This window comes from Salmo trutta, chromosome 7 (genome assembly GCF_901001165.1).
Source record: "Salmo trutta chromosome 7, fSalTru1.1, whole genome shotgun sequence".
Lineage (NCBI taxonomy): Eukaryota > Metazoa > Chordata > Actinopteri > Salmoniformes > Salmonidae > Salmo > Salmo trutta.
Genome location: NC_042963.1, coordinates 33,914,876 through 33,940,692, shown reverse-complemented (window position 1 = coordinate 33,940,692; position 25,817 = coordinate 33,914,876). Strand labels below are relative to the sequence as shown.

The window sequence follows — 25,817 nt, the reverse complement described above, 5'->3', positions numbered from 1 at the left end:
GGGCTGAGGTGCGTCGCTGGAGACCTCGGGCTGAGGTGCGTCGCTGGAGACCTCGGGCTGAGGTGCGTCTCTGGAGACCTCGGGCTGAGGTGCGTCTCTGGAGACCCCGGGCTGAGGTGCGTCTCTGGAGGCCCCGGGCTGAGGTGCGTCTCTGCAGGCCCCGGGCTGAGGTGCGCCTCTGCAGGCCCCGGGCTGAGGTGCGTCTCTGCAGGCCCCGGACTGTGGGCCGTCTCTGCAGGCTCCGGACTGTGGGCCGTCTCTGACGGTTCCGGACTGTAGGCCGTCTCTGACGGTTCCGGACTGTAGGACGTCGCCGGAAGCTCTGGACGGGGCACTGTCGCCGGAAGCTCTGGACGGGGCACTGTCGCCGGAAGCTCTGGACGGGGCACTGTCGCCGGAAGCTCTGGATGGGGCACTGTCGCCGGAAGCTCTGGACGGGAACTGCGCACTGTAGGCCTGATGCGTGGGGCTGGCTTTGGAGGTGCCAGACTAGTGACACGCACCTCAGGGCTAGTGCGAGGAGCAGGAACAGGACGTACTGGACTGGGCAAGCGCACTAGAGGCCTGATGCGTGGGGCTGGCTTTGGAGGCGCCAGAACAGTAACACGCACCACAGGGCTAGTGCGAGGAGCAGGAACAGGATACACTGGGCCATGAACCCTCACTGGCGGTCTGATGCTTGCAACTTGCATCACCGGTCCTGGCTTGATGCTGGCTCTAGCATGACACCTGTGAGGAGCTTTCACCAAGCGCACCGGGCTGTAGCTGCGCACTGGCGATACCGTGCGTATCTCCACATAACATGGTGCTTGCTTGATCCGTCGCTCCCCATAATACAAACTACAAACTACAATAACAAACAACCCCTTTTACTTGTCAGGACGTGACACATACGCTCTATACATACATATGGATTTAGTACTGTAGATATGTGGTAGTGGTGGAGTAGGGGCCTGAGGGCACACAGTGTGTTGTGAAATCTGTGAATGTATTGTAATGTTTTAAAAATGGTATAAACTGTCTTAATTTTGCTAGACCCCAGCTAATGGGGATCCATAATAAATACAAATACAAATAGTCCTAAATATTCACGATTCATTCAGGATTATCTGTAATCATGGTAACATCCACATTTAATGTAGAAGTGTTTAGAAACATTCTATTCTTAATTATAATAAAAGTGACTCCAAAATTACACATGATTTACCATTCATTTCTTCTGGGCACAAAATAATCTGAAACACAACCAAAACGAACTGCAAATGCATCCAACAAGATTGTAGAGTCACAAGCTTGATGTAGTCATTGCGTCCTAGGAATATGGGACCAAATACTAAACTTTTGACTACTTTATTCATAAGAGGTGTCAATAATTTTGACCCCTACCCTTTTGAGGAAAACTATTACTTGTTAAACATAATATCTTTCTCTGAGAAATTGAATTAGTATAAAATATTAATTTCCCCCTAAAATATAACATACAATATAGCTCAGTATTTGATTTATTTTATGACAAGGAAAAATCTGTCGTTTTGCCCCTGAACAAGGCAGTTAACCCATTGTTCCCCAGGCGCCAAAGATGTGTATGTCGATTAAGGCAGCCCCCCGTACCTCTGATTCAGAGGCGTTGGGTTAAATGCGGAAGACACATTTCAGTTGAACGCATTCAGTTGTACAACTGACTAGGTATCTCCCTTTCCCTTTCCGTACAGTTATTATTGCTCATCTTTATCAAGGGTGTCAATTTCTTATCCAACCAAACGGTCTACAATTTATTTTTGTTCTCAATCTATTGTTTTAGAAGTGAATATCATGCCCGAAAGTAAAGGCTATGTTACAGATGTGATAACGGCAACTGCAGGCTATATTACATGTCTATATACAGTTGTAGCACATGATCATGGTTAATAGAGGTAACAGTCATGTTTCTGCTTTAGCCAACTGTTGTTGTCATGAGATGGCTCAAGCAGAAATATAGTGGCATGCTGGCAGCCAGGCTAGTTCAGTCATTGTCTTTGTGGTCATCAGCAGAGCTCTTAGATTGAAACACTGAACAACATTCAGGTCTCACATATTCAGGCAGGTATTGAGCTTGAAGTCTAACTGGACTTTTGAGAAGTTCAGAGACTGCTGTGGTTAGTGTGTGAGCAACAGTCAAAGCAAGAAAAACTTTTAAGACTTTCTGACCACAGGGTGGAAACTGCAAAATGTACAAAATAGGTTTGGGGGGGATCAATTTACTGTGAATAAAAAAGAAATGGGAAAAGTGTTGACACTGACGAAAAAATCTAATCATATCGAGGACATTTATTTTTGTATGATTATTTCCAAGCTAAAATTGTTTGCTGTATGATGTAATTCTGAAATTCAATCATCTGTCTTGTGTTGCAATACATAGAAGAAAGCTTTGACCTTTCTCCTACTCAGTTGAAACAGTATGATGCAGAAGCTTTGCATAAATGTATATACTGTATAAACTGCATAAATGTATATACTGTATATACTGCATACATGTATATACTGCAAACATGTATATACTGCATTGATTCTCAGATACAAAATATTGTTTTCTGGTTATTAATCTTTGGCCATTCCTTTCCGATGCTTGATATCTGAGCTAGAGTTAATGTAAGGTGCAGTGTATGTGTTAGGGATTTGATTTACCTTAGATTGTGAGGTTGTGTGTGTACTGTATAAACTAAGTCCTTGTGCGTTTGTTTGTTTGTCTGCATGGACTGTGTGTATTCATGCTGTGTATTCGAAGTCCTCTCCACAGGCCTTTATCAAATTCCTCTTTTTGTTGTTTCTTGGTGCTGGCTCCTCTTCCTCCCAGGTGTCCTGGATCTTGTCGGGTGGTCTGATTGGCTGCAGCAGCTGGCCAAGACTGTCATAGCCGAACCAGTAGGGGGCGTCATCGTTACTGTGCTCCCACTTCTCAACACAGGGCTGGAGCCTCAGAGCCGCCTGCCTACACACACACACACACACACACACACACACACACACACACACACACACACACACACACACACACACACACACACACACACACACACACACACACACACACACACACACACACACACACACACATTGTTACTTTGCACCCAGTGTTACATCTTTAGTTTCTGGACATTCCATTTCAGTTGAAGTGTGTGTATGCGTGTCTTACTTGGATATTCCCCTGCAGTAGACCATGTTGATGGTGTTGAGCTGTGGGCAGCCTGTCTGTAGGAAGCGTGGTGTGCGATCAGTCAGGAGAACACAGCCACTCACGTCCAGCTCTCTCAGGAAGTGACGCCCTACTGTCAGGTACTGTACCGCCAGGTCTGTCATCTGATAGGGGAAGTACATAGACAATAGGCAAGATATTTTGGTAATATTGTTTGTTTGTGTGTGTGTGAATACCTTTGGGCAGCCAGGCATGCGTAACGTGACTATAGTCCTGCAGTAGAAGGACAGAGCCTTGATGGCCTGGTCAGATAGAGCTACACAGTGAGACACGTCCATATACTCCAGACCTCTCGCCTGCCTGCAGAACTTCTGCTTTCACAGGGAGAGCAGGAGAGAGAAGAGGAGGAGGGTTACTTTAAGAAGTGAATTCCTTTAACACTCTTTCAATGAGGTATCACAGACAGTCAAAAGGTACTGTGCAGACTGCAGAACACAAAGTAAACAGTACCTCTATACCAATGTCAGTAATCCAGACACACTCAGAGGCAACCAGCTTCTTCAGGCCAGGGTTCCCACCTAGAGCAATCAGCCCCTGAAAACATAAGTTGTATTGTTGGAGTGTTTTTAGATAGCTAACTGTAATACGACATACCTACACGGCAATGTATGGGAGCATTACCTGGTCTATGATGTTGCAGCCACTGATGTCCAGAGAGAGGAGAGAGGAACAGCTACTGAGCCACTCCAGACCAGAATTAGACAGGTTATCACAGTAAGACACACTCAGGTGGTTCAGCTTACTGCACCTGTACACACACACACCATGCCAGTCTGTCAGTGTGTACAGTACTTGTGTGTAATACATGCGTGTGTGTGTGCGTGCATGTCTGTGGGTGCGTGTGTGTGAGTTTTTATATGACCTTACTTCTGAGCCACCCTCATGATAGCTAAGTCGTTGATGCGGCTGCAGTTGCTCAGATTCAGCTCCCTCAGTTTAGAGGCAGAAGGCCCCTCAGTCAGGTACCGCAGACCCATGTCACTCACCCTACGAACACACACGGGTGCACACACACAAGCAGTCAGGTAGCGCAGCCCGATATCATCTAACGTAGAGAGACAGAACACACACGCACAGACACACACCTGCTGCAGTGTGAGATGTTGAGGTAGACCAGGTTTTTGAGGGCGCCCATAGACTTTAGGCTGGAGTCAGTCATTCTAGGGCAATCAGCAGCATGGAGCCTCGTAAGGCCTGGAGAACTACGACACAGAGCCCTCCAACTGATGTCTGACATACGACTGTTACCTACAAAAACACACGGACAACTGTCATAACATGCACCATAACAAACAAAGTGTGTGTTGATACTGCCCCTGAACCATTTGTCTTACATGACTAATCACATCCTCAGAAACAAACTGACCATCTCCTTTGGCTGAAGAGCTATAATGATTGGCTAATCACTTAACAGTGACTTGTGCCAGATACAGCACTGTATAATGCCAAGAGTTAGAGGATAGCAAAGGTTTCAGGTTTGACCAACTACATGACCTGCTGGCTGCTGCATCATGGTTTGATGTCACAGACCAATCACATGACATGAGGTCTAGCGCCTCACTCAGTCACCCAATCAGAGCCCCTGTAGACGTCACCCTGGCAACGAGACTCACCACAATGATTGTTGCCAAGACAAATAATGAACACTAATAGATAGACATGGAACATGACACGCACTCATGCACACACACTCACCATCAACACTGAACTTGGTGAGGTTGGCCACCTCAGCGATGGCTTTGAAGGCGGAGTCTGAGAGATGGGGCGTGTCCCATAGGGAGATGGCAGACAGAGAGTGACACTTAGAGGCCAGCTCCTATTGGAAGAAACCAGACTAAGTGACAGTCCATTCACTCATTAATGACACAGGTAGCCAATGGAGGTTAAAAATATGGTCTTACTCCCTATTGATAGCAATAATTTTTGCCAGAGCCTAAATGAGTTGTCTGGTAGCTCCATACGTACCAGCACACAGCTGTCTGACAGAGTAGGCATGTCATTGAAGACTATCTGCTGGAGCAGAGGGCAGCCCGCTGCTATGTACCTGAAACCTTCCACTGAGATCTGCTGGGACAAAACACCACACACAGAGTACATTAGAGAGTAGGTGGGTGAGAGAGAGAGAGAGAGAGAGAGAGAGAGAGAGAGAGAGAGAGAGAGTGATGGAGAGTGTGTACAGTTTGTAATTTAAAACAAACAAGTTGGTCTCTCTCTCTCTCTCTCAGCAGAGTTCAACCAGCTGGAGTTAGACCAACGCTGGCCAGCACTTTTTTGGTGACTGTTGTAATCTAAAACCAGTGTGTTAGCTGTAGCCTGCTCCTTCTCTCTTAGAGTCAGAGAGAGAACCTCTCTCAAATCCAAGTATCAACCTACAGACTTGTAGGAGAGGAGCACACAAACTGACTTCAGTACAGCCGGGTAGCAGAGGACACAGACGTGTTGGAGAAGAGAGGAGCACACAAACTGATCTGGATACAGTTGAAGCAGATAGAAGAGGCGACATACAGATCAGAGAGGACCATAGGAACTGACCTGAGTGCAGCCAGAGAGGTCAAGGTGGATGAGCTTCTGGCAGCCCTTCCCTGAGGCCAGGTACTGTAAGCCTTTATCAGTGAACCTACGGCAGCATGCTAGACTCAGGAACTGCAGGTTCAGGCAGCTCCTGGACAGAGAGGGGGTTTAAGATCAATATGTGAGCAGTACTGGGCAACAACTGGCTGTGTATTAGCTAAAGTTCCATGATTTGTATTGGAAAAGTAATACTCCAGAGTATTTCTAAAGCCAATTGTGCACCTATCGGCCTGATTTCACTAGTTCAAGTCTCACAATGTTCAGTTTGTGAAGGTGTGGGGGTTGGATAGTGAGGATATGAATGATTATTTGACATCTGGCCGGGTTGCAGCAGTTGAACGACCAAGGTAGGATGTCAGGAAAGGGGTTGAGAGGGTTGGTGAGATGTGAGGTAGGCAGAGTTGTCAATTGACTGTGACATCTGATTGGGAGAATCTTTTATTTCGAAACCTAAGTTTAGACATTGTTAATCAAGAGAAATCCCACAAGAACAGCAGAGATGAAGGATGGACAGAGACAGAGAGGAGGAGAGAAGGGAACTGCCATAGAGAGAGAGCGGCGTGTAGGAATATGTTGACAGCAGCAGCTGAGGGATGAAAGTCTTTGCAATTGAACTGAAATTAGACTATTTCTCCAGGTTAATTCTCAGCCAGGTCTGTGAAGCATTTTCACACTGCTAGGTTCCAATGATTTCTAGTCTATAAGCTCATAAGGTTTAAAAGAAAACTGAGCCTATGGAATTGCTTTCAGGTGTAACATTCTTTGGATACAAAGGATACAAAGAAACATGGTCAAGGTCCTGCATGCGCACATGCACTCACACAAACATTTGGTTTCTCTATTTCTCAATCTGTTTCTTTCTCTGTTCCTCTCAGTATTTCTGTTTCGTCGTGCCACATAATCCCACTACATCACTGGGATAACAGTATTGGGTAATCCTAACTGATTATGACATGAGTCATAGCTATGGCCTGGGATTTAAGTGACAATTTTCCATTCAGAAGAGAGAGAAAGAGAGAGAGAGAAAGACCCAGATGGTTAAGATTAGGAGATGAGAGAGAGACCCAGATGGTTAAGATAAGGAGATGAGAGAGAGAGACCCAAATGGTTTAGATTAGGAGATGAGAGAGAGAGACCCAGATGGTTAAGATTAGGAGATGAGAGAGAGACCCAGATGGTTAAGATAAGGAGATGAGAGAGAGACCCAAATGGTTTAGATTAGGAGATGAGAGAGAGAGAGACCCAGATGGTTAAGATTAGGAGATGAGAGAGAGACCCAAATGGTTTAGATTAGGAGATGAGAGAGAGACTCAAATGGTTAATCTTAGGAGATGAGAGAGAGAGACCAAAATGGTTAATCTTAGGAGATGAGAGAGAGAGAGACCCAAATGGTTTAGATTAGGAGATGAGAGAGAGACCCAAATGGTTTAGATTAGGAGATGAGAGAGAGACCCAAATGGTTAAGTTTAGGAGATGAGAGAGACCCAAATGGTTAAGCTTAGGAGATGAGAGAGACCCAAATGGTTAAGATTAGGAGATGGGAAAGAGACAGACAGAGATAGACACAGTACAGGCTCTGTCTGCTTGGGCCAATGGGTACTTCAGCACAGAGGGAACAATAACAGGCCCTTATAATGGCTTTGCGGACAAGAGGTGGTAAAAGCAGCAACTGACATTAACCCAAAAGGTGTTTGGGACATGAAACAATAACTGCTTTACTGTGCCTACACTGTGTTCTAATGAAATGGGAAACATTTTCCATCACTGGAGTATCTGTGGTCTATGGGTGTTTACCTGGAGAGCTCTCTGAGAGTCCCATTGGCCACATATGAGAAGGACAGGTTCAGGTAGAGCAGAGTGGGGCAGCCTTCTAGAATCATACACACCATCTCATCCTGGTGAAGGACAACACAAGGCTACATTTTATTCAAACCCTCTCTGTATTTTACATTTATAGTGCCTCTGGTCCTATCACATATCACACATATTATAGCATTATATGACTATATAAGCATGCATAACAGCTCATAGCACATTCAAATGAGCCCTCAGAGTTCTTTATACATCTCATAGACAGTGTTATCCAATCAAATCTAAAAACAAACAAGACCACTAAACTAACAACAATATATTTTTCATGGTACTCAGCTGTGGCTAAAGGCATGTAAAGAAAATCACCAACAGCTGCAACCACCTAGATGAGCCTGGTACCCCTTGACTTATTCCACATTTTGTTGTATTACAGCCTGATTAAATATATATATTTTTTTACCTCACCCATATACACGCAATACTCCATAATGACAAAGAGAAAACAAGTTTTCAGAATTTTTTTCCCATTTATTGAAAATGAAATACATAAATATCTAATTTACATACAATACAGTTCAAAAGTTTGGGTTCACTTAGAAATGTCCATGTTTTTGAAAGAAAAGCAATTTTTTGGACCATTAAAATAATATCAAATTGATCAGAAATGCAATGTATATATTGTTAATGTTTTAAATTACTATTGTAGCTGGAAATGGCTGATTTTTTTAGGGAATATCTGCATTGCCATACAGAGGTCCATTATCAGCAACCATCACTCCTATGTTCCAATGGCACGTTGTGTTAGCTAATCCAAGTTTATCATTTTAAAAGGCTAATTGATCATTAGAAAAGCCTTTTGCAATTATGTTAGTACAGCTGAAAACTGTTGTTCAAATTAAAGAAGCAATAAAACTGTCCTTCTTTAGACTAGTTGAGTATCTGGAGCATCAGCATTTGTGGGTTCGGTTACAGGCTCAAAATGTCCAGAAACAAATAACTTTTGTCTGAAACTCGTCAGTCAATTCTTGTCCTGAGAAATGAAGGCTATTCCACGGGAGAAATTGCCAAGAAACTGAAGATCTCATACAATGATGTGCACTACTCCCTTCACAGAACAGAGCAAACTGTCTCTAACCAGAATAGAGAGAGGAGTGGGAGGCCCCGGTGCACAATTGAGCAGGAGGACAAGTACATTAGTTTGAGAAACAGACGCCTCACACGTCCTTAACTGGCAGCTTCATTAAATAGTACCCGCAAAACACCAGTCTCAACGTCAACAGTGAAGAGGCGACTCCGGGATGCTGGCCTTCTAGGCAGAGTGGCAAAGAAAAAGCCATATCTCAGACTGGCCAATAAAAATAAAAGATTAAGATGGGCAAAAGAACACAGACACTGGACAGAGGAACTCTGCCTAGAAGGCTAGCATCCCGGAGTCGCCTCTTCACTATTTTAGATTTTAGATTCTTCAAAGTAGCCACCCTTTGCCTTGATGACAGCTTTGCACACTCTTGGCATTCTCTCAACCAGCTTCACCTGGAATGCTTTTCCAACAATCTTGAAGGAGTTCCCACATATGCTGAGCACTTGTTGGCTGCTTTTCCTTCACACTCTGTGGTCCAACTCATCCCAAACCATCTCAATTGGGTTGAGGTCGAGTGATTGTGAAGGCCAGATCATCTGATGCAGCACTCAATCCCTCTCCTTGGTCAAATAGCCCTTACACAACCTGGAAGAGTGTTTTGGGTCATTGTACTGTTGAAAAACAAATGATAGTCCCACTAAGCGCAAACCAGATGGGATGGTGTATTGCAGCAGAATGCTGTGGTAGCCATGGTGGTAGCCATGGTGGTTAAGTGTGCCTTGAATTCTAAATAAATCACTGACAGTGTCACCAGCAAAGCACCACCACATCATCACACCTCCTCCTCCATGCTTCATGGTGGGAACCCCACATGCGGAGATCATCTGTTCACCTACTCTGCGTCTCACAAAGACACAGTGGTTGGAACCAAAAATCAAACATTTAGACTCATCAGACCAAAGGACAGGTTTCCACCAGTCTAATGTCAATTGCTCATGTTTCTTGGCCTAAGCAAGTCTCATCTTCTTATTGGTGTCCTGTGGTTTCTTTGCAACAATTCGACCATGAAGGCTTGATTAACGCAGTCTCCTCTGAACAGTTGATGTTGAGATGTATCTGTTACTTGAACTCTGTGAAGCATTTATCAGGGCTGCAATTTCTGAATCTTGTAACTCTAATGAACTTATGCTCTGCAGCAGAGGTAACTCTGGGTCTTCCTTTCTGTGGCGGTCCTCATAAGAGCCAGTTTCATCATAGCGCTTGATGATTTTTGCGACTGCATTTGAAGAAACGTAAAAAGTTATTGAAATTGTCCATATTGACTGACCTTCATGTCTTAAAGTAATGATGGACTGTCATTTCTCTTTGCTTATTTGAGCTGTTCTTGCCACAATATGGACTTGGTATTTTACCAAATAGGGATATCTTCGGTATACCACCCCTACCTTGTCACAACACAACTGATTGTCTCAAACGTATTAAGAAGGAAATAAATTCCACAAATTAACTTTTAACAAGGCACACCTGTTAATTGAAATACATTCCAGGTGACTACCTCATGAAGCTGGTTGAGAGAATGCCAAGAGTGTACAAAACTGTCATCAAGGCAAAGGGTGGCTACTTTGAAGAATCTAAAATCTAAAATATATTTTGATTTGTTTTTTTTTGGTTACTACATGATTCCATATGTGTTATTTCATAGTTTTGATGTCTTCACTATTATTCTACAATTGAGAAATAGTAAAAATAAAGAAAAATCCTGGAATGAGTAGGTGTGTCCAAACTTTTGACTCGTACTGTACGTGTGTGTGTTCTAGCATGTGTGCATATGCATGTCTGTTCCTGTGTGTGTGTCTCCCTTCACAGTCACCGCTGTTCCATAAGGTGTATTTTTTATATCGATTTTTTAGCTTGCATCATATTTTTTATATATATTCTACTGCTTGCATCAGTTGTCTGATGTGGAGTAGAGTTCCATGTAGTCATGGCTCTATGTAGTACTGTGCCCCTCCCATAGTCTGTTGATTTGGGGATTGTGATGAGACCTCTGTTGGCATGACTTGTGGGATATGCATGGGTGTCTGAGCTGTGTGCCAGTAGTTTAAACAGACCCCTCGGTGCATTCAACATGTCAACACTTCTTACAAAAACAAGTAGTATATGTATAAAACAAGTAGTATATGTCATACTCTTTATCCCAGACAGCATCAGACACATGGGCTACACATACTGAGAGAGAGGGGCGCTGTTTACCTCGCTCTGACCATTTCTCCTGTGAGATTCAGACACTTGCGAATTGATGGAAAATTATGAAAACAGAAAGATAAGTGATTATATAATTGTTGGTTTTTACTGGTCAAATATTTGGGGAAGCCTGGCTTCCCTTGGTATGCATGAATACACACCACTGCCATAACAAAGGGGTTGAATACTTATTAACTCAAGACATTTCAGCTTTATATTTTGTATTAATTTGTAAACATTTCTAAAAACATAACTACACTTTGAAATGATGGGGTATTGTGTGTAGGCCAGTGACACAACATCTCAATATAATACATTTTAAATTCAGGCTGTAACACAACAAAATGTGGAAAAAGTCAAAAGGTATGAATACTTTCTGAAGTGAAGGCACTTGACAAAATGTTTAATGTAGAAAATGTTCATATTATCCATAGGCATTTTATGTTATTTGAAGAATGTTGTGTAATCAGTAGAGATGAATCGTAACTGTAAATCACATTATACGAGAAGCAATTCCACCCTCCACCTGAGCCCTGATTTCATAATCTGACTTCAACTCTCTCTTTATGAGTGGTGATGAGCTTCAGAACAGTGCCATTCCATCACTGCTATGGACAGAATTAATGAAACGCATAGCAACTAAAGATGAAAGGGAGATTTGCTGAATTTTTCCCTTCTGTTCTACAGTTGGGTTTTATTTCACTTCTGGAAGATAAGAGGGTAGTTTGTACCCGTGAGTAGACCTGGCCATTACTCACTTTAATGTTGAAACACTCTGACAGGTTCAGCTCCTGTAGGTTTCTGCATTCACCTGGGAAAGAGAGGGATACAAAGAGAGAGACAGAAAAGTAGCAGCAGAAACATTAGGATGTTTCCAGATGTGTGTTCTTTATTTTAAATCATATACTCGAGTGCAAATGCACATAAACACGCACCAACAAACAAATCACAGATTGTGAGGAATATTTAAGGACGTTTATATGAAAAGCATCTTTGAACTTGGTTCAAAGTCAACAAGCCCATAAATGATAGAGTACAACGCTGTATTTCAAATCAAATCAAACTTTATTTGTCACATGTGCCGAATACAACAAGTGTAGACCTTACAGTGAAATGCTTACTTACAAGCCCTTAACCAACAGTGCAGTTCAAGAAGAGTTAAGAAAATATTTACTAAATAAACTAAAGTGAAAAATAATAAAAAGTAAGACAATAACATAACAATAACAAGGCTATACACAGGGGGTACCGGTACCGAGTCAATGTGAGGGGGTACAGATTAGAGGTAATTTGTACATGTAGGTAGGGGTCAAAGTAGGAGGGAGGGGTCAATGGTCCGGTGGCCATTTGATTAATTGTTCAGCAGTCTTATTGCTTGGGGGTAGAAGCTGTTAAGGAGCCTTTTGGTCCTAGACTTGACTACTTGGCTTGCGAGGGGTCTGTGGTATATGTAAGTCACCAGGTCAATGTGAGAGTTATTTATTAGTTATTTATCTCCCACACACATTGACTTCATGCTGTCAACTGAACTTACTGTCACACACTGTAAGCTAAATAAGCTAAATGCAGGAATGTACATCAAACAATATTCCAGATATTGCAATTTAATCATTGTGATGCTTCAAAGTAACTCTCCAGTGGTTTTAGATTTCTATCAATGATGTTGCTCTTGCTGCTGGTGATTCTCTGATCCACCTCTACACAGACGACACCATTCTGTATACTTCTGACCCCTCTTTGGACACTGTGTTAACTAACCTCCAGACGAGCTTCAATGCTACAACTCTCCTTCCGTGGCCTCCAACTGCTCTTAAACGCAAGTAAAACTAAATGCATGCTATTCAATCGATCACTGCCCGCACCTGCTCGCCCGTCCAGCATCACTACTCTGGACGGCTCTGACTTAGAATACGTGGACAATTACAAATACCTGGGTGTCTGGTTAGACTGTAAACTCTCTTTCCAGACTCACATTAAGCATCTCCAATCCAAAATTAAATCTAGAATCGGCTTCCTATATCGCAACAAAGCATCCTTCACTCATGCTGCCAAACATACCCTCGTAAAACTGACCATCCTACCGATCCTTGACTTCGGTGATGTCATCTATAAAATAGCCTCCAACACTCTACTCAACAAACTGGATGCAGTCTATCACAGTGCCATCCGTTTTGTCACCAAAGCCCCATACACTACCCACCATTGCGACCTGTACGCTCTTGTTGGTTGGCCCTCGCTTCATACTCGTCGCCAAACCCACTGGCTACAGGTCATCTACAAGTCTCTGCTAGGTAAAGCCCCGCCTTATCTCAGCTCACTGGTCACCATAGCAGCACCCACCCACAGCACACGCTCCAGCAGGTATATCTCACTGGTCACCCCCAAAGCCAATTCCCCCTTTGGTCGTCTTTCCTTCAAGTTCTCTGCTGCCAATGACTGGAACGAACAGCAAAAATCTCTGAAGCTGGAGACTCATATCTCCCTCGCTAGCTTTAAGCACCATCTGTCAGAGCAGGTCACAGATCACTGCACCTGTACATAGCCCATCTGTAAATAGCCCATCTATCTACCTACCTCATCCCCATACTGTTATTTATTTATCTTGCTTCTTTGCACCCCAGTATCTCTACTTGCACATTCATCTTCTGCACATCTACCATTCCAGTGTTTAATTGCAAAATTGTAATTACTTCGCCACCATGGCCTATTTATTGCCTTAACTTACCTCATTTGCACTCACTGAATATAGACTTTTTGTTTTCTTTTGTTCTACTGTATTATTGACTGTATGTTTTGTTTATTCCATGTGTAACTCTGTGTTGTTGTATGTGTCGAATTACTATGCTTTATCTTGGCCAGGTCGCAGTTGCAAATGAGAACTTGTTCTCAACTAGCCTACCTGGTTAAATAAAGGTGAAATTAAAAAAAAATAAAAAATGAAATAAGACCTATAATTAATTACAATATCAGTGAAATCGTTTCCTTCCAGAAAATAGTAATTAAGTATGTTAAAATGCAGCTTTTCTGTGTTGGAATGGTGCAGGTGTATCCCAATTAAACATGTGTCCTTCTAAACATGTATATGTGACAAATAAAATTTGATTTGAACAACAGAATGGTGTGGGTGTATACCAGTCATTAAAAATATTCATGCAAGTAGACCGCTGATTGGCCAGCTCATTCTCCTCAGGAGGATGACGTCATCCTCTATAAGGTAATAGGAACCATTTGTATGTTTTTTTCTCTAATTTATGCTTTGGCCACAAATACGAGTATAGAATGAGTCAACAACATTATTTGGGTATAAGTTAACAGAATATGAACTTTTAAAAGTGAGATTTTCACTAGACAATTACTTCGATGTCATCATTTGTTTAGATTCTGTCCACTTTCTCTCTTTCCCAGTCACTCGATCTCTCCCTACTCCATCTTTCCCCCTCTCTCCTGCCCTCTCTCCCTCTTTGCAGGGAAAGCAGCTGAATCCCATCATATCAGACACTGTCAACCTGCAACCCTCCTCTGTCCTTCATATGAAGTATAGTGCACTAATTTCTACCAATACCAACTGACATAATTTGGGACACATCTGTTGAACCCTGTGACATGTTCCAGTCCCACCCACCTGGGTTGCTGGGCACGTGTAGGGTGCGAACCAGACTGTCAAGTGTGCAGTGGCAAGTCCAGGGGTTGTCATGGAGACGCAGGTAGCGCAGGGCTGGCATGGGGATGAGCGCCTCCTCGCTGAGCATGCCCAGACGGTTGTGCTGCAGCAGGAGGATGGCGAGGCGGGTCAGGCCCAGGAACACACCCTCCTCCAACACTGAGATCCGGTTCTGCTGCAGGCCCAGACTTATCAAGCCCTCGAAGCCAGAAAAGACCCCGTCATGGAGGGCACGGATACGGTTACGGGTGCTCCTCAATTAAAATTCCAGGTCGCACAGCAAAATATTTAGGCGCATATGTGAGTAAAATGGTTGCACTGTGGTAGTCTGATCTTTACCTAACTATCTACACTACCAGTCAAATATTTTAGAACACCTACTAACTCAAGGGTTTTTCTTTATTTGTACTATTTTCTACATTGTAGAATAATAGTGAAGACATCAAAACTATGAAATAACATATGTAATAATGTAGTAACCAAACAACTGTTAAACAAATCCAAATATATTTTATACTGGAGATTCTTCAAATAGCCACCCTTTGCCTTGATGACAGCTTTGCACACTCTTGGCATTCTCTCAACCAGCTTCATCGGGAATGCTTTTCCAACAGTCTTGAAGGAGTTCCCACATATGCTGAGCACTTGCTGGCTGCTTTTCCTTCACTCTGCGGTCTGACTCATCCCAAACCATCTCAATTGGGTTGAGGTTTGGGGATTGTGGAGGCCAGGTCATCTGATGCAGCACTACATCACTCTCCTTCTTGGTAAAATAGCCCTTACACAGCCTGGAGGTGTGTTGGGTCATTGTCCTGTTGAAAAACAAATGACAGTCCCACTAAGTCCAAACCAGATGGGATGGCGTATAGCTGCAGAATGCTGTGGTAGCCATGCTGGTTAAGTGTGCCTTGAGTTCTAAATAAATCACAGACAGTATCACCAGCAAAGCACTCCCACACCCTAACACCTCCTCCTCCATGCTTTACAGTGGGAAATACACATGCGGAGATCATCCGTTCACCCACATCGCGTCTCACAAAGACACGGCAGTTAGAACCAAAAATCTAAAATTTGGATTCCAGACCAAAGGACAAATTTCCACCGGTCTAATGTCCATTGCTCGTGTTTCTTGGCCCGAGCAAGTCTCTTCTTATTGGTGTCCTTAGTAGTGGTTTCTTTGTAGCAATTTGACCATGAAGGCCTGATTCAGGCAGTCTCCTCTGAACAGTTGATGTTGAGATGTGTCTGTTACTTGAACTCCAAAGCATTTATTTGGGCTGCAATATCGGAGGCTGGTAACTCTAATAAACGTATCCTCTGCAGCAGAGGTAACTCTGGGTCTTCCTTTCCTGTGGCAGTCCTCATGAGAGCCAGTTTCATCATAGCGCTTGATGGGTTTTGCATTCAAAGTTCTAGAAGTTTTCTGTATTGACTGACCTTCATGTCTTAAAGTAATGATGGACTGTTGTTTATCTTTGCTTATTTAAGCTGTTCTTGCCATAATATGGATTTGGTCTTTTACCAAATAGGGCTATCCTATCATGAGACAAGGCGAAACCCAGATGCAGACACAGGAAGCAGATGGTTGGAGTCTTACAATGTTTAATAATCCAAAAGGAGTAGGCAAGAGAATGATTGTGGACAGGCAAAAGGTAAAAACCAGATCAGAGTCCAGGAGGTACAGAGTGGCAGAAAGGCTCATGGTCAAGGCAGGCAGAATGGTCAGGCAGGCAGGTACAGAGTCCAGAATATGCAAGGGTCAAAACTGTGAGGACTAGAAAAAAGAGATTAGCAAAGGCAGGAGTACGGGGGAAAAACGCTGGTTGACTTGGAACATACAAGATGAACTAACACAGAGACAGGAAACACAGGGATAAATACGATGGGGAAAACAAGCGATACCTGGAGGGGGTGGAGACAATAATGAGGACAGGTGAAACTGATTAGGGTGTGACATATCCTCTGTATACCACCTCTACCTTGTCACAACACAACTGATTGTCTCAAACACATTAAGGAGGAAAGAAATTCCACAAATGAACTTTTAACAAGGCACACCTGTTAATTTAAATGCATTCCATTCCACACCTTATTAAGCTGGTTGAGAGAATGCCAAGTGTGCAAAGCTGTCATCAAAGCAAAGGGTGGCTACTTTGAAGAATCTCAATTATAAAATATATTTTGATTTGTTTAACACATGATTCTTTATGTGTTATTTCCTAGTTTTGATGTCTTCACTATTATTCTACAATGTAGAAAATAATAAATATAAAAACCCTGGTATGAGTAGGTGTGTCCAACCTTTTGACTGGTACAGTAAATTATCCTTCTTAAAACAATTTCATATAGCTTAGTAGAACCCCTTCCCACCCCTCCCCCGGCTTAGACAGGGCTTAGACTGTAGAGAGTTATTAAAGGTTTATGTCTCTGAGCATGTTTTTGTCCAGACTCATGTTTGTGTTTCTCTGAAAATTCCCTTCAGATGTGGATTACCATAATTACATCGGCAAGCAGGTTAGAACGAAAACACGAGTAAGTGTGTGTACATGTGAGTTTGTGTGACAGATGTGTTTTTTTTATATCTCATAGGCCACGTCACGCCACAGGAATGACAAACCCCATTCCTCCAAGGATTCATTTAAAAAAAAACATTTAACCTTTATTTAACTAGGCAAGTCAGTTAAGAAAACAATTCTTATTTACCATGACGACTTACCCGGGCCAAACCTGGACGACGCTGGGCCAACTGTGCGCTGCCTTATGGGACCGGATGTGATACAGCCTGGATTTGAACCCGGGACTGTAGTGACACCTCTTGCACTGAGATGCAGTGCCTTAGACCGCTGCGCCACTCGACAGAGCTAGAGACATCAACTCTCTTCCCCCACTCTCACTCTGTATACACTCAGTGGCCAGTTTATTAGATACACCCCCCGATCACGAAAATGGTGTGCTACTGCACACAGTGAGTCACATGGCCGTGACTTGCTATATAAAAAGCAGGCAGACAGGCATCAAGGCATTCAGGTAGTTTCAATTGAATGTTAGAATAGGCAAAACGAGTGACCTAAGTAACTATGAGCATGGCATGATCATTGGTGCCAGGCATGCCGGTTCCAATATCTCAGAAACGACTAGCCTCCTGGGCTTTTTCACGCACGACAGTGTCTAGGGTTTAATGAGAATGGTGAGACAAACAAAAATATCCAGTCAGCGGCAGTCCTGTTGGCGAAAACAGCTCATTGATGAGAGGTTGAAGGAGAATGCAAGTTAACAGGCGGGCCACAAACAGGCAAATAACGCCGCAGTACAACAGTGGTGTGCAGAACGGCATCTCGGAACCCACAACTCGTCAGTCTTTGTCATGGATGTGCTATTGCAGCAGGCCACCACACCGGGTTCCACTCCTATCAGCTAAAAACAAGAAGAAGTGATCACCAACACTGGAAAATTAAGGAGTGGAAAAACATTGCCTGGTCCGACGAATCCTTGTTCCTATTGCATCATGCTGATGACAAAGGCAGGATTTGGCGTAAGCAGCAGTAGTCCATGGTTCCATTCTGTCTGGTGTCAACAGTACAGGCTGGTGGTGGTGGTGTAATGTTGTGGGGAATGTTTCCTGGCACACGTTTGGTCCCTTGATACCAACTGACTAACATTTCCATGCCCAGAAGAACTCAGGCTGTTCTGGAGGCAAAGGCGGGTCCAACCCAGTACTATATGGGTGTACCTAATAAATCAGACGCATTAACAGAATACAGTCCCTCTGAAACAATAACAAAACAATGGCTTAATTTAATTTGGTAATAAACTGAACCAGTACAAGTTTAAACCCAGGACTGAGCCATTGTCAGGGTCCCAGCAGATGCATCACACAGACAAGCAGAGGACAGAGTTTCAAACTGTCCCTCTGACAGTTTTTTGTCCATCTGTCCCTCTTCCAGGATGAGTTTTTTTTAACTATAGTTATCTTCTTCCATGCCGATCTGTTAAAGAGGAAAAACTATTTTGAAAAACTATTTACAGAGACTGACTATCACCCATAAACTCTCTCTGTTATCACCCCCCCCCCCCCTTCTCTGTCTTTAGATCTGACTGAGGTTCCTGCAGACATCCCAGGGGAGATGGTTCACATGGACCTGTCCCAAAATTCCCTCCGGCGCCCAATGGCCAGAGTCTTTGTGGAGGCAAGCAGCCTGAGGTCACTCAATCTCAGACACAACAACCTGGAAGACATAGACACAGGTGTGTGTGTGTGTGTGTGTGTGTGTGTGTGTGTGTGTGTGTGTGTGTGTGTGTGTGTGATGGCGAGAGAGAGACAGAGAGACACAGAGAGACAGAGACAAAGCCTGATTATCAACCTCTAATGTGTGAGAGTCAGAGAGGCCACATCTCAAGGCCCTGAGGGGTAGAATATTCCAAATCCATAGATCAATGACAACCATATGTTTACTATTCACTATGATAGCCATGAGAAACATATGAACGTTCTGTTTTGAATTAATTGTATAATGCTCGTCCACAGGACAGTTTTGGAAGTACTTAAAAAGGGAAGAAATTATTAGTTTGACCTTACTATTGATGATAATAATGATTTCCTCTCCTTCTCTCTCTCTCTCTCTCTCAGCCTACCTGTCTGGCCTCCTCCACCTTCGTGAGTCTGACCAGTCCAACAACAGCCTGTACTTCTTTAACTATGGCGTTCTAGAAGACCTCTATTTCCTGTCCCTGCTAAGGCTGGGGGGAAACCCCTGGGTCTGTAACTACAGGTGGGTAGTACTACTATTAACATTAGCTAAAAACTAACGCATTATGGGTACAATGCATTTGACCATGGATCATTCAATGTGTCAATGGTTCAAAATCCCCTGTCCCTCGTAAATAAACCATGAAATAAATAAATCAACATTCCAGCATCCACTACCTGGTGTACTGGCTACATCTGCACCCAGGGGTGACCCACTCTGGCCTGCTGTGCCACCCCCCTCCCAAACTTGGAGGAAAGAGTGTGGAGGTTTGCGTCCACTCCTACAACAGAGCCTGCGGCCAGACAGAACACAATCAGACAGAATACGGCCAGAAAGATTACGGCCAGACAGATCCGGAGTTGTGGAACACAGCTATGGTGTTGCAGGGGGAGCTAGAGGAGGAGCTAGAGGAGGAGGAGGTGGAGCCGGCACTTCTGAAAGGACCGCCGAAATACTGCATCACTAGATTGAATTAAACAACCACCGAAGGATGGAATGACTGACGTCTTAAACATCTTTAAAGAGCGACTGCCTTTAAAAAGCAATGAATCCCTTTGAAAACGGCATTGATATGAATCAGAAACAGTTATTCTAGTGTCAAACTTGACTACAAAGTGTAAATAGGAAAATTTTGGTCATAAAGTCTCGTCAAAAACAGAATTTGGAAAATCCATGCGTTACAACAGGTAAATGAAATTTGGGTTTTGATTTGACAATGTCCATTTGCCCACTAACATGGGGTGAACAACTGTGGTGACTGCTCTCTATCCAATATAATAGACAGACCTGCTCAGCAGGACAACACGTCCTGCATTGTTTTACTTGAGAAATACTGCACCAAACACCTTAGTTACAGTTGAAGTCGGAAGTTTACATACACCTTAGCCAATTACATTTAAACTCAGTTTTTCACAATTCCTGACATTTAATCCTAGTAAAAATTCCCTGTCTTAGGTCAGTTACGATCACCACTTTATTTTAACAATGTGAAATGTCAGAATAATAGTAGAGAATGATTTATTTCAGCTTTTATTTCTTTCATCACACTCCCAGTGGATCAGAAGTTTACATACACTCAATTAGTATTTGGTAGCATTGCCTTTAAATTGTTTAACTTGGGTCAAACGTTTTGGGTAGCCTTCCACAAGCTTCCCACAATAAGTTGGGTGAATTTTGCCCCATTCCTCCTGACAGAGCTGGTGTAACTGAATCAGGTTTGTAGTCCTCCTTGCTCGCACACACTTTTTCAGTTCTGCCCACACATTTTCTATGGGATTGAGGTCAGGGCTTTGTGATGGCCACTCCAATACCTTGACTTTGTTGTCCTTAAGCCATTTTGCCACAACTTTGGAAGTATGCTTTGGGTCATTGTCCTTTTGGAAGACCCATTTGCGACCAAGCTTTAACTTCCTGACTGAAGTCTTGAGATGTTGCTTTAATATATCCACATAGTTTTCCTGCCTCATGACACCATCTATTTTGTGAAGTGCACCAGTCCCTCCTGCAGCAAAGCACCCCCAGCCTGCAAGCCTCCCCCTTTTTCGACCAAACATAACGATAGTCATTATGGCCAAACAATTCTATTTTTGTTTCATCAGACCAGAGGACATTTCTCCAAAAAGTACGATCTTTGTCACCATGTACAATTGCGAACCGTAGTCTGGCTTTTTTATGGCGGTTTTAGAGCAGTGGCTTCTTCCTTGCTGAGCGGCCTTTCAGGTTATGTCGATATAGGACTAGTTTTACTGTGGATATAGATACTTTTGTACCTGTTTCCTCCATCATCTTCACAAGGTCCTTAGCTGTTGTTCTGGGATTGATTTGCACTTTTCGCACCAAAGTACGTTCATCTCTAGGAGACAGAACGCGTCTTCTTCCTGAGCGGTATGACGGCTGCGTGGTCCCATGGTGTTTATAGTTGCCTACTTTTGTTTGTACAGATGAACGTGGTACCTTCAGGCGTTTGGAAATTCTCCCTAGGATGAACCAGACTTGTGTAGGTCTACAATCTTTTTTCTGAGCGATTTCTTTTGATTTTCCCATGATGTCAAGCAAAGAGGCGCTGAGTTTGAAGGTAGCCCTTGAAATACATCCACAGGTACACCTCCAATTGACTCAAATTATGTCAATTAGCCTATCAGAAGCTTCTAAAGCCATGATATAATTTTCTGGAATTTCCCAAGCTGTTTAAAGGCACAGTCAACTTAGTGTATGTAAACTTCTGACCCACTGGAATTGTAATACAGTGAATTATAAGTGAAATAATCTGTCTGTAAACAATTGTTGGAAAAATTACTTGTGTCATGCACAAAGTAGATGTCCTAACCAACTTGCCAAAACTATCGTTTGTTAACAAGAAATTTGTGGAGGGGTTGAAAAATGAGTTTTATGACTCCAATCTAAGTTTATGTAAATCCGACTTCAACTGTAGATGTAAAATTGCGCAACTAAAACATCCTCGGCAAAAACATAAAAATTATTTACAGATTTTTGAGAGTTATCTTACGTTCATTCTGGAGATTTTGAAGAAGTGAAATAGGGTTGGGGGAATAACATAATTAACCAAACACGGAATCGGGCTGGAAACACCTCCAAGACTGAAATCTTGTTTTTCTAATGAGCAACAGAAAAACACGTGCCAATCAGTGTGTTCAGTGGCTCTTTAAATACGTTTTAGTCTTATTTTATAGATCATTTAAATTTTGTCTGTATCAGATGGTGAAACTAACTTTGTTTTAATATTGTTGTTCTTGCTTTGTCAGTGCTGTTTTTTTCAGATGATTGAGAGATGACAGAAATGTTATATTGGTAGAGTAATTTGAACGTACATGTAGCTGTGAAATGAAACAATCACATTTACGTAATTGTGCGTTTTTTGTTGTATGTGTGTTAGTGTGTGTGCATACGCTTGCGTGCAGGTATGTAATCTTTACACCCATGCGTGTGTGTGTATGTCTGTGTGTGTATGCTAGTACTCACTGATACATTTGAAGCTGGGCCACTGTAGAGAGGTGCATCCACGCATGTTAAGGTGAACTACAAACGGCCGGTACTTCTGTAGGATCTGTTCCACGATGCGGTCTGTGATCCAGTCCCTCTCCACAGAGAAACTGATCTGTCATTCAGAGACAAACGTTGGAGGAAACATTACAGGACACATCCGGACTCAACAGGTAACAATACACAAGGGATATATTAGACCTGAAAGCACCGTGGAACATGTAGTAGACATAAGAGTTAAATCACTGACAAAAATGTGTTAATGTTACATTAAATGTTTATGGTAATTTCAGTACCTGTGATTGTGGTGTGTGTGAGTGTGTGCTATACTGACCCGACTCCACAGTGAGCAGGACTGAGCGATGGCCTTCCAGGTCCGACACACTTCTGCACATTTCAGCAGGTCTCCTACGTCTAGACTCTGGAAGACCTGACCAAACAGAATACTATGATGGAACAGTTGTCACCAACCCAGCACTGGAACCTACACACCCTGTAGGTGTGTCTATCTTTGAAGATAGAGATATTTTTACGACCTAGCTTGTAGCTCTCCAGGACCTGGGTTAGTGACCACTGCCATAGCAACTGTTCAGTCAATCTGGTGTTGAAAGATGTTATGCATGGCTGCATCTGAAAGTATACCCTATTTCCTATCAAATTAACTACAAGGCTATTGGGTGTCATTTCAGAACAATGTCAGATTTTACCAAAACCAAAAAATCTGATGACACATCTACCACTTTTCATTCGCAACACAACACTGCAGCATACAGTGGGGGGAAAAAAGTATTTGATCCCCTGCTGATTTTGTACGTTTGCCCACTGAAAGGATCAAGAAAGGATCAGTCTATAATTTTAATGGTAGGTTTATTTGAACAGTGAGAGACAGAATAACAACAAAAATATTGAGAAAAACGCATGTCAAAAATGTTAGAAATTGATTTGCATTTTAATGAGGGAAATAAGTATTTGACCCCTTCTCAATCAGAAAGATTTCTGGCTCCCAGGTGTCTTTTATACAGGTAACGAGCTGAGATTAGGAGCACACTCTTAAAGGGAGTGCTCCTAACCGCAGCTTGTTACCTGTAAAAAAGACACCTGTCCACAGAAGCAATCAATCAATCAGATTCCAAACTCTCCACCATGGCCAAGACCAAAGAGCTCTCCAAGGATGTCAGGGACAAGATTGTAGACCTACACAAGGCTGGAATGGGCTACAAGACCATCGCCAAGCAGCTTGGTGAGAAGGTGACAACATTTGGTGTGATTATTCGCAAATGGAAGAAACACAAAAGAACTGGCAAAATCCCTCGGCCTGGGGCTCCATGCAAGATCTCACCTCGTGGGGTTGCAATGATCATGAGAACAGTGAGGAATCAGCCCAGAACTGCACGGGAGGATCTTGTCAATGATCTCAAGGCAGCTGGGACCATAGTCACCAAGAAAACAATTGATAACACACTACGCCGTGAAGGACTGAAATCCTGCAGGGCCCTCAAGGTCCCCCTGCTCAAGAATACATATACATGCCCGTCTGAAGTTTGCCAATGAACATCTGAATGATTCAGAGGACAACTGGTGAAAGTGTTGTGGTCAGAGGAGACCAAAATGGAGCTCTTTGGCATCAACTCAACTCGCCGTGTTTGGAGGAGGAGGAATGCTGCCTATGACCCCAAGAACACCATCTCCACCGTCAAACATGGTGGTGGAAACATTATGGTTTGGGGGTGTTTTTCTGCTAAGGGGACAGGACAACTTCACCGCATCATTTGACGGGGCCATGTACTGTCAAATCTTGGGTGAGAACCTCCTTCCCTCAGCCAGGGCATTGAAAATGGGTCGTGGATGGGTATTCCAGCATGACAATGACCCAAAACACACGGCCAAGGCAACAAAGGAGTGGCTCAAGAAGAAGCACATTAAGGTCCTGGAGTGGCCTAGCCAGTCTCCAGACCTTAATCCCATAGAAAATCTGTGGAGGGAGCTGAAGGTTCGAGTTGCCAAACGTCAGCCTCGAAACCTTAATGACTTGGAGAAGATCTGCAAAGAGGAGTGGGACAAAATCCCTCCTGAGATGTGTGCAAACCTGGTGGCCAACTACAAGAAACGTCTGACCTCTGTGATTGCCAACAAGGGTTTTGCCACCAAGTACTAAGTCATGTTTTGCAGAGGGGTCAAATACTTATTTCCCTCATTAAAATGCAAATCATTTTATACAATTTTTGACATGCGTTTTTCTGGATTTTTTTGTTGTTATTCTGTCTCTCACTGTTCAAATAAACCTACCATTAAAATTATAGACTGATCATTTCTTTGTAAGTGGGCAAACGTACAAAATCAGCAGGGGATCAATTACTTTTTTCCCCCACTGTAGGCCTTGATTTACTACAAGTCAATTCAAACGTTTCACCCATACCATTTATGCCCTTTGCAATGCGATTGTGAGTTAATCTGAATCCATTTCATATGAAGAAAAGACTGCAGAACAATCTCTCTGCCCCCATTCCTCTTGCTATTTTCCCACAATTATTTTGATTTTGCCTTTACAAAACAGACAAAAAAATACTGAATGTCAACAAAGCATTTAGGAGCTGTGCTTCTTTCCGAAACATAGTCATGTCCCAGTAATATTTCTTGGGCGAGATGTTTGATAAAAACAGCATAGTAATCACTGCCAAGAAATAAGCCATAACTGCTAGATGCCTACAGGGGTGGTCACAGACAAAACAGACAAAGAACTGAAAACTAGCTGTTAGTGGCAGAGAGGTTTGGAACTCACTTTCTTATTAGTCTATTAACTAATATTCCGCCTGGTGATGTCACCAGGCAGGCCACAACTCCATCCCACCAAAACAGGCAGAAATTTCAGGCGGTCTTTTCAAACAGCTCTTACACTAAAAGTGCATTATCATAATTTTCAAAATTTCACAGTATTAGTCCAACCTCAATGTGGAAACATCAAACACAGGTAAATCAAGTTTGACTGCACTGGGCCTTTAACGAAACCTTCCGAACATGTTTGCCCATTCTAGAAGTGGTCAGAAAGTGACGTTTTGGACCAGAAAGCCTAAACATTCAGGAATAGAGGTGCTCAAAGTTGACCCATTTTGCATACCTCACCCTACCATGAGACTTCCGTATCTTCATCACTGAAAAATATAAAGGGTTGAGTTTGATATCATTTGAAAGCTTACAAACAGGGTTGTCAAACTATTTAATAATTTACTGAATTTGTATTTATTTTTTATTTATAAAAATGAAGTCATTTCTTAACCTTTAACATAAATTCTCTTAACACAGGAAAACTCAGATATTTTTTTTCATTTTCACATATGTTGTAGTATAGACCCTATTTTACATTGTCTTAAGTGTTTGCGTTGTGCTCGTCATTGGTTGAGACACAGCATTCTCTTGAATACAGGGTGGGTGTCATTTCAATCATAGAAACTAAATTCATAGAATGGACCT

At 42.8% G+C, this 25,817-nt stretch overlaps 1 protein-coding gene across 4 annotated transcripts in view; it reads right to left on the bottom strand.

Moving 5' to 3' along the window:
• Window positions 1-1,743: 1,743 nt before the first annotated feature.
• Window positions 1,744-25,817, bottom strand: part of fbxl13 (F-box and leucine-rich repeat protein 13) — a 39,564-nt gene continuing 15,490 nt past the window's right edge. The window contains exons 8-21 of one of the 4 annotated variants that reach the window (XM_029758672.1): window positions 22,684-22,779; window positions 22,329-22,464; window positions 11,699-11,751; window positions 7,598-7,698; window positions 5,765-5,894; window positions 5,198-5,299; window positions 4,928-5,048; window positions 4,318-4,480; window positions 4,100-4,219; window positions 3,854-3,980; window positions 3,683-3,766; window positions 3,409-3,543; window positions 3,173-3,336; window positions 1,744-2,968 (exon numbers count right to left, since the gene is read on the bottom strand). In XM_029758672.1, coding sequence (XP_029614532.1) covers window positions 2,746-2,968; window positions 3,173-3,336; window positions 3,409-3,543; window positions 3,683-3,766; window positions 3,854-3,980; window positions 4,100-4,219; window positions 4,318-4,480; window positions 4,928-5,048; window positions 5,198-5,299; window positions 5,765-5,894; window positions 7,598-7,698; window positions 11,699-11,751; window positions 22,329-22,464; window positions 22,684-22,779 — 1,755 coding nt within the window. In that variant the 3' untranslated portion in view covers window positions 1,744-2,745. Of the gene's footprint in view, window positions 2,969-3,172; window positions 3,544-3,682; window positions 3,767-3,853; window positions 3,981-4,099; window positions 4,220-4,317; window positions 4,481-4,927; window positions 5,049-5,197; window positions 5,300-5,764; window positions 5,895-7,597; window positions 7,699-11,698; window positions 11,752-22,328; window positions 22,465-22,683; window positions 22,780-25,817 lie in introns of all 4 variants that reach the window. The other 3 variants (XM_029758673.1, XM_029758670.1, XM_029758671.1) reach the window with 3 other exon arrangements.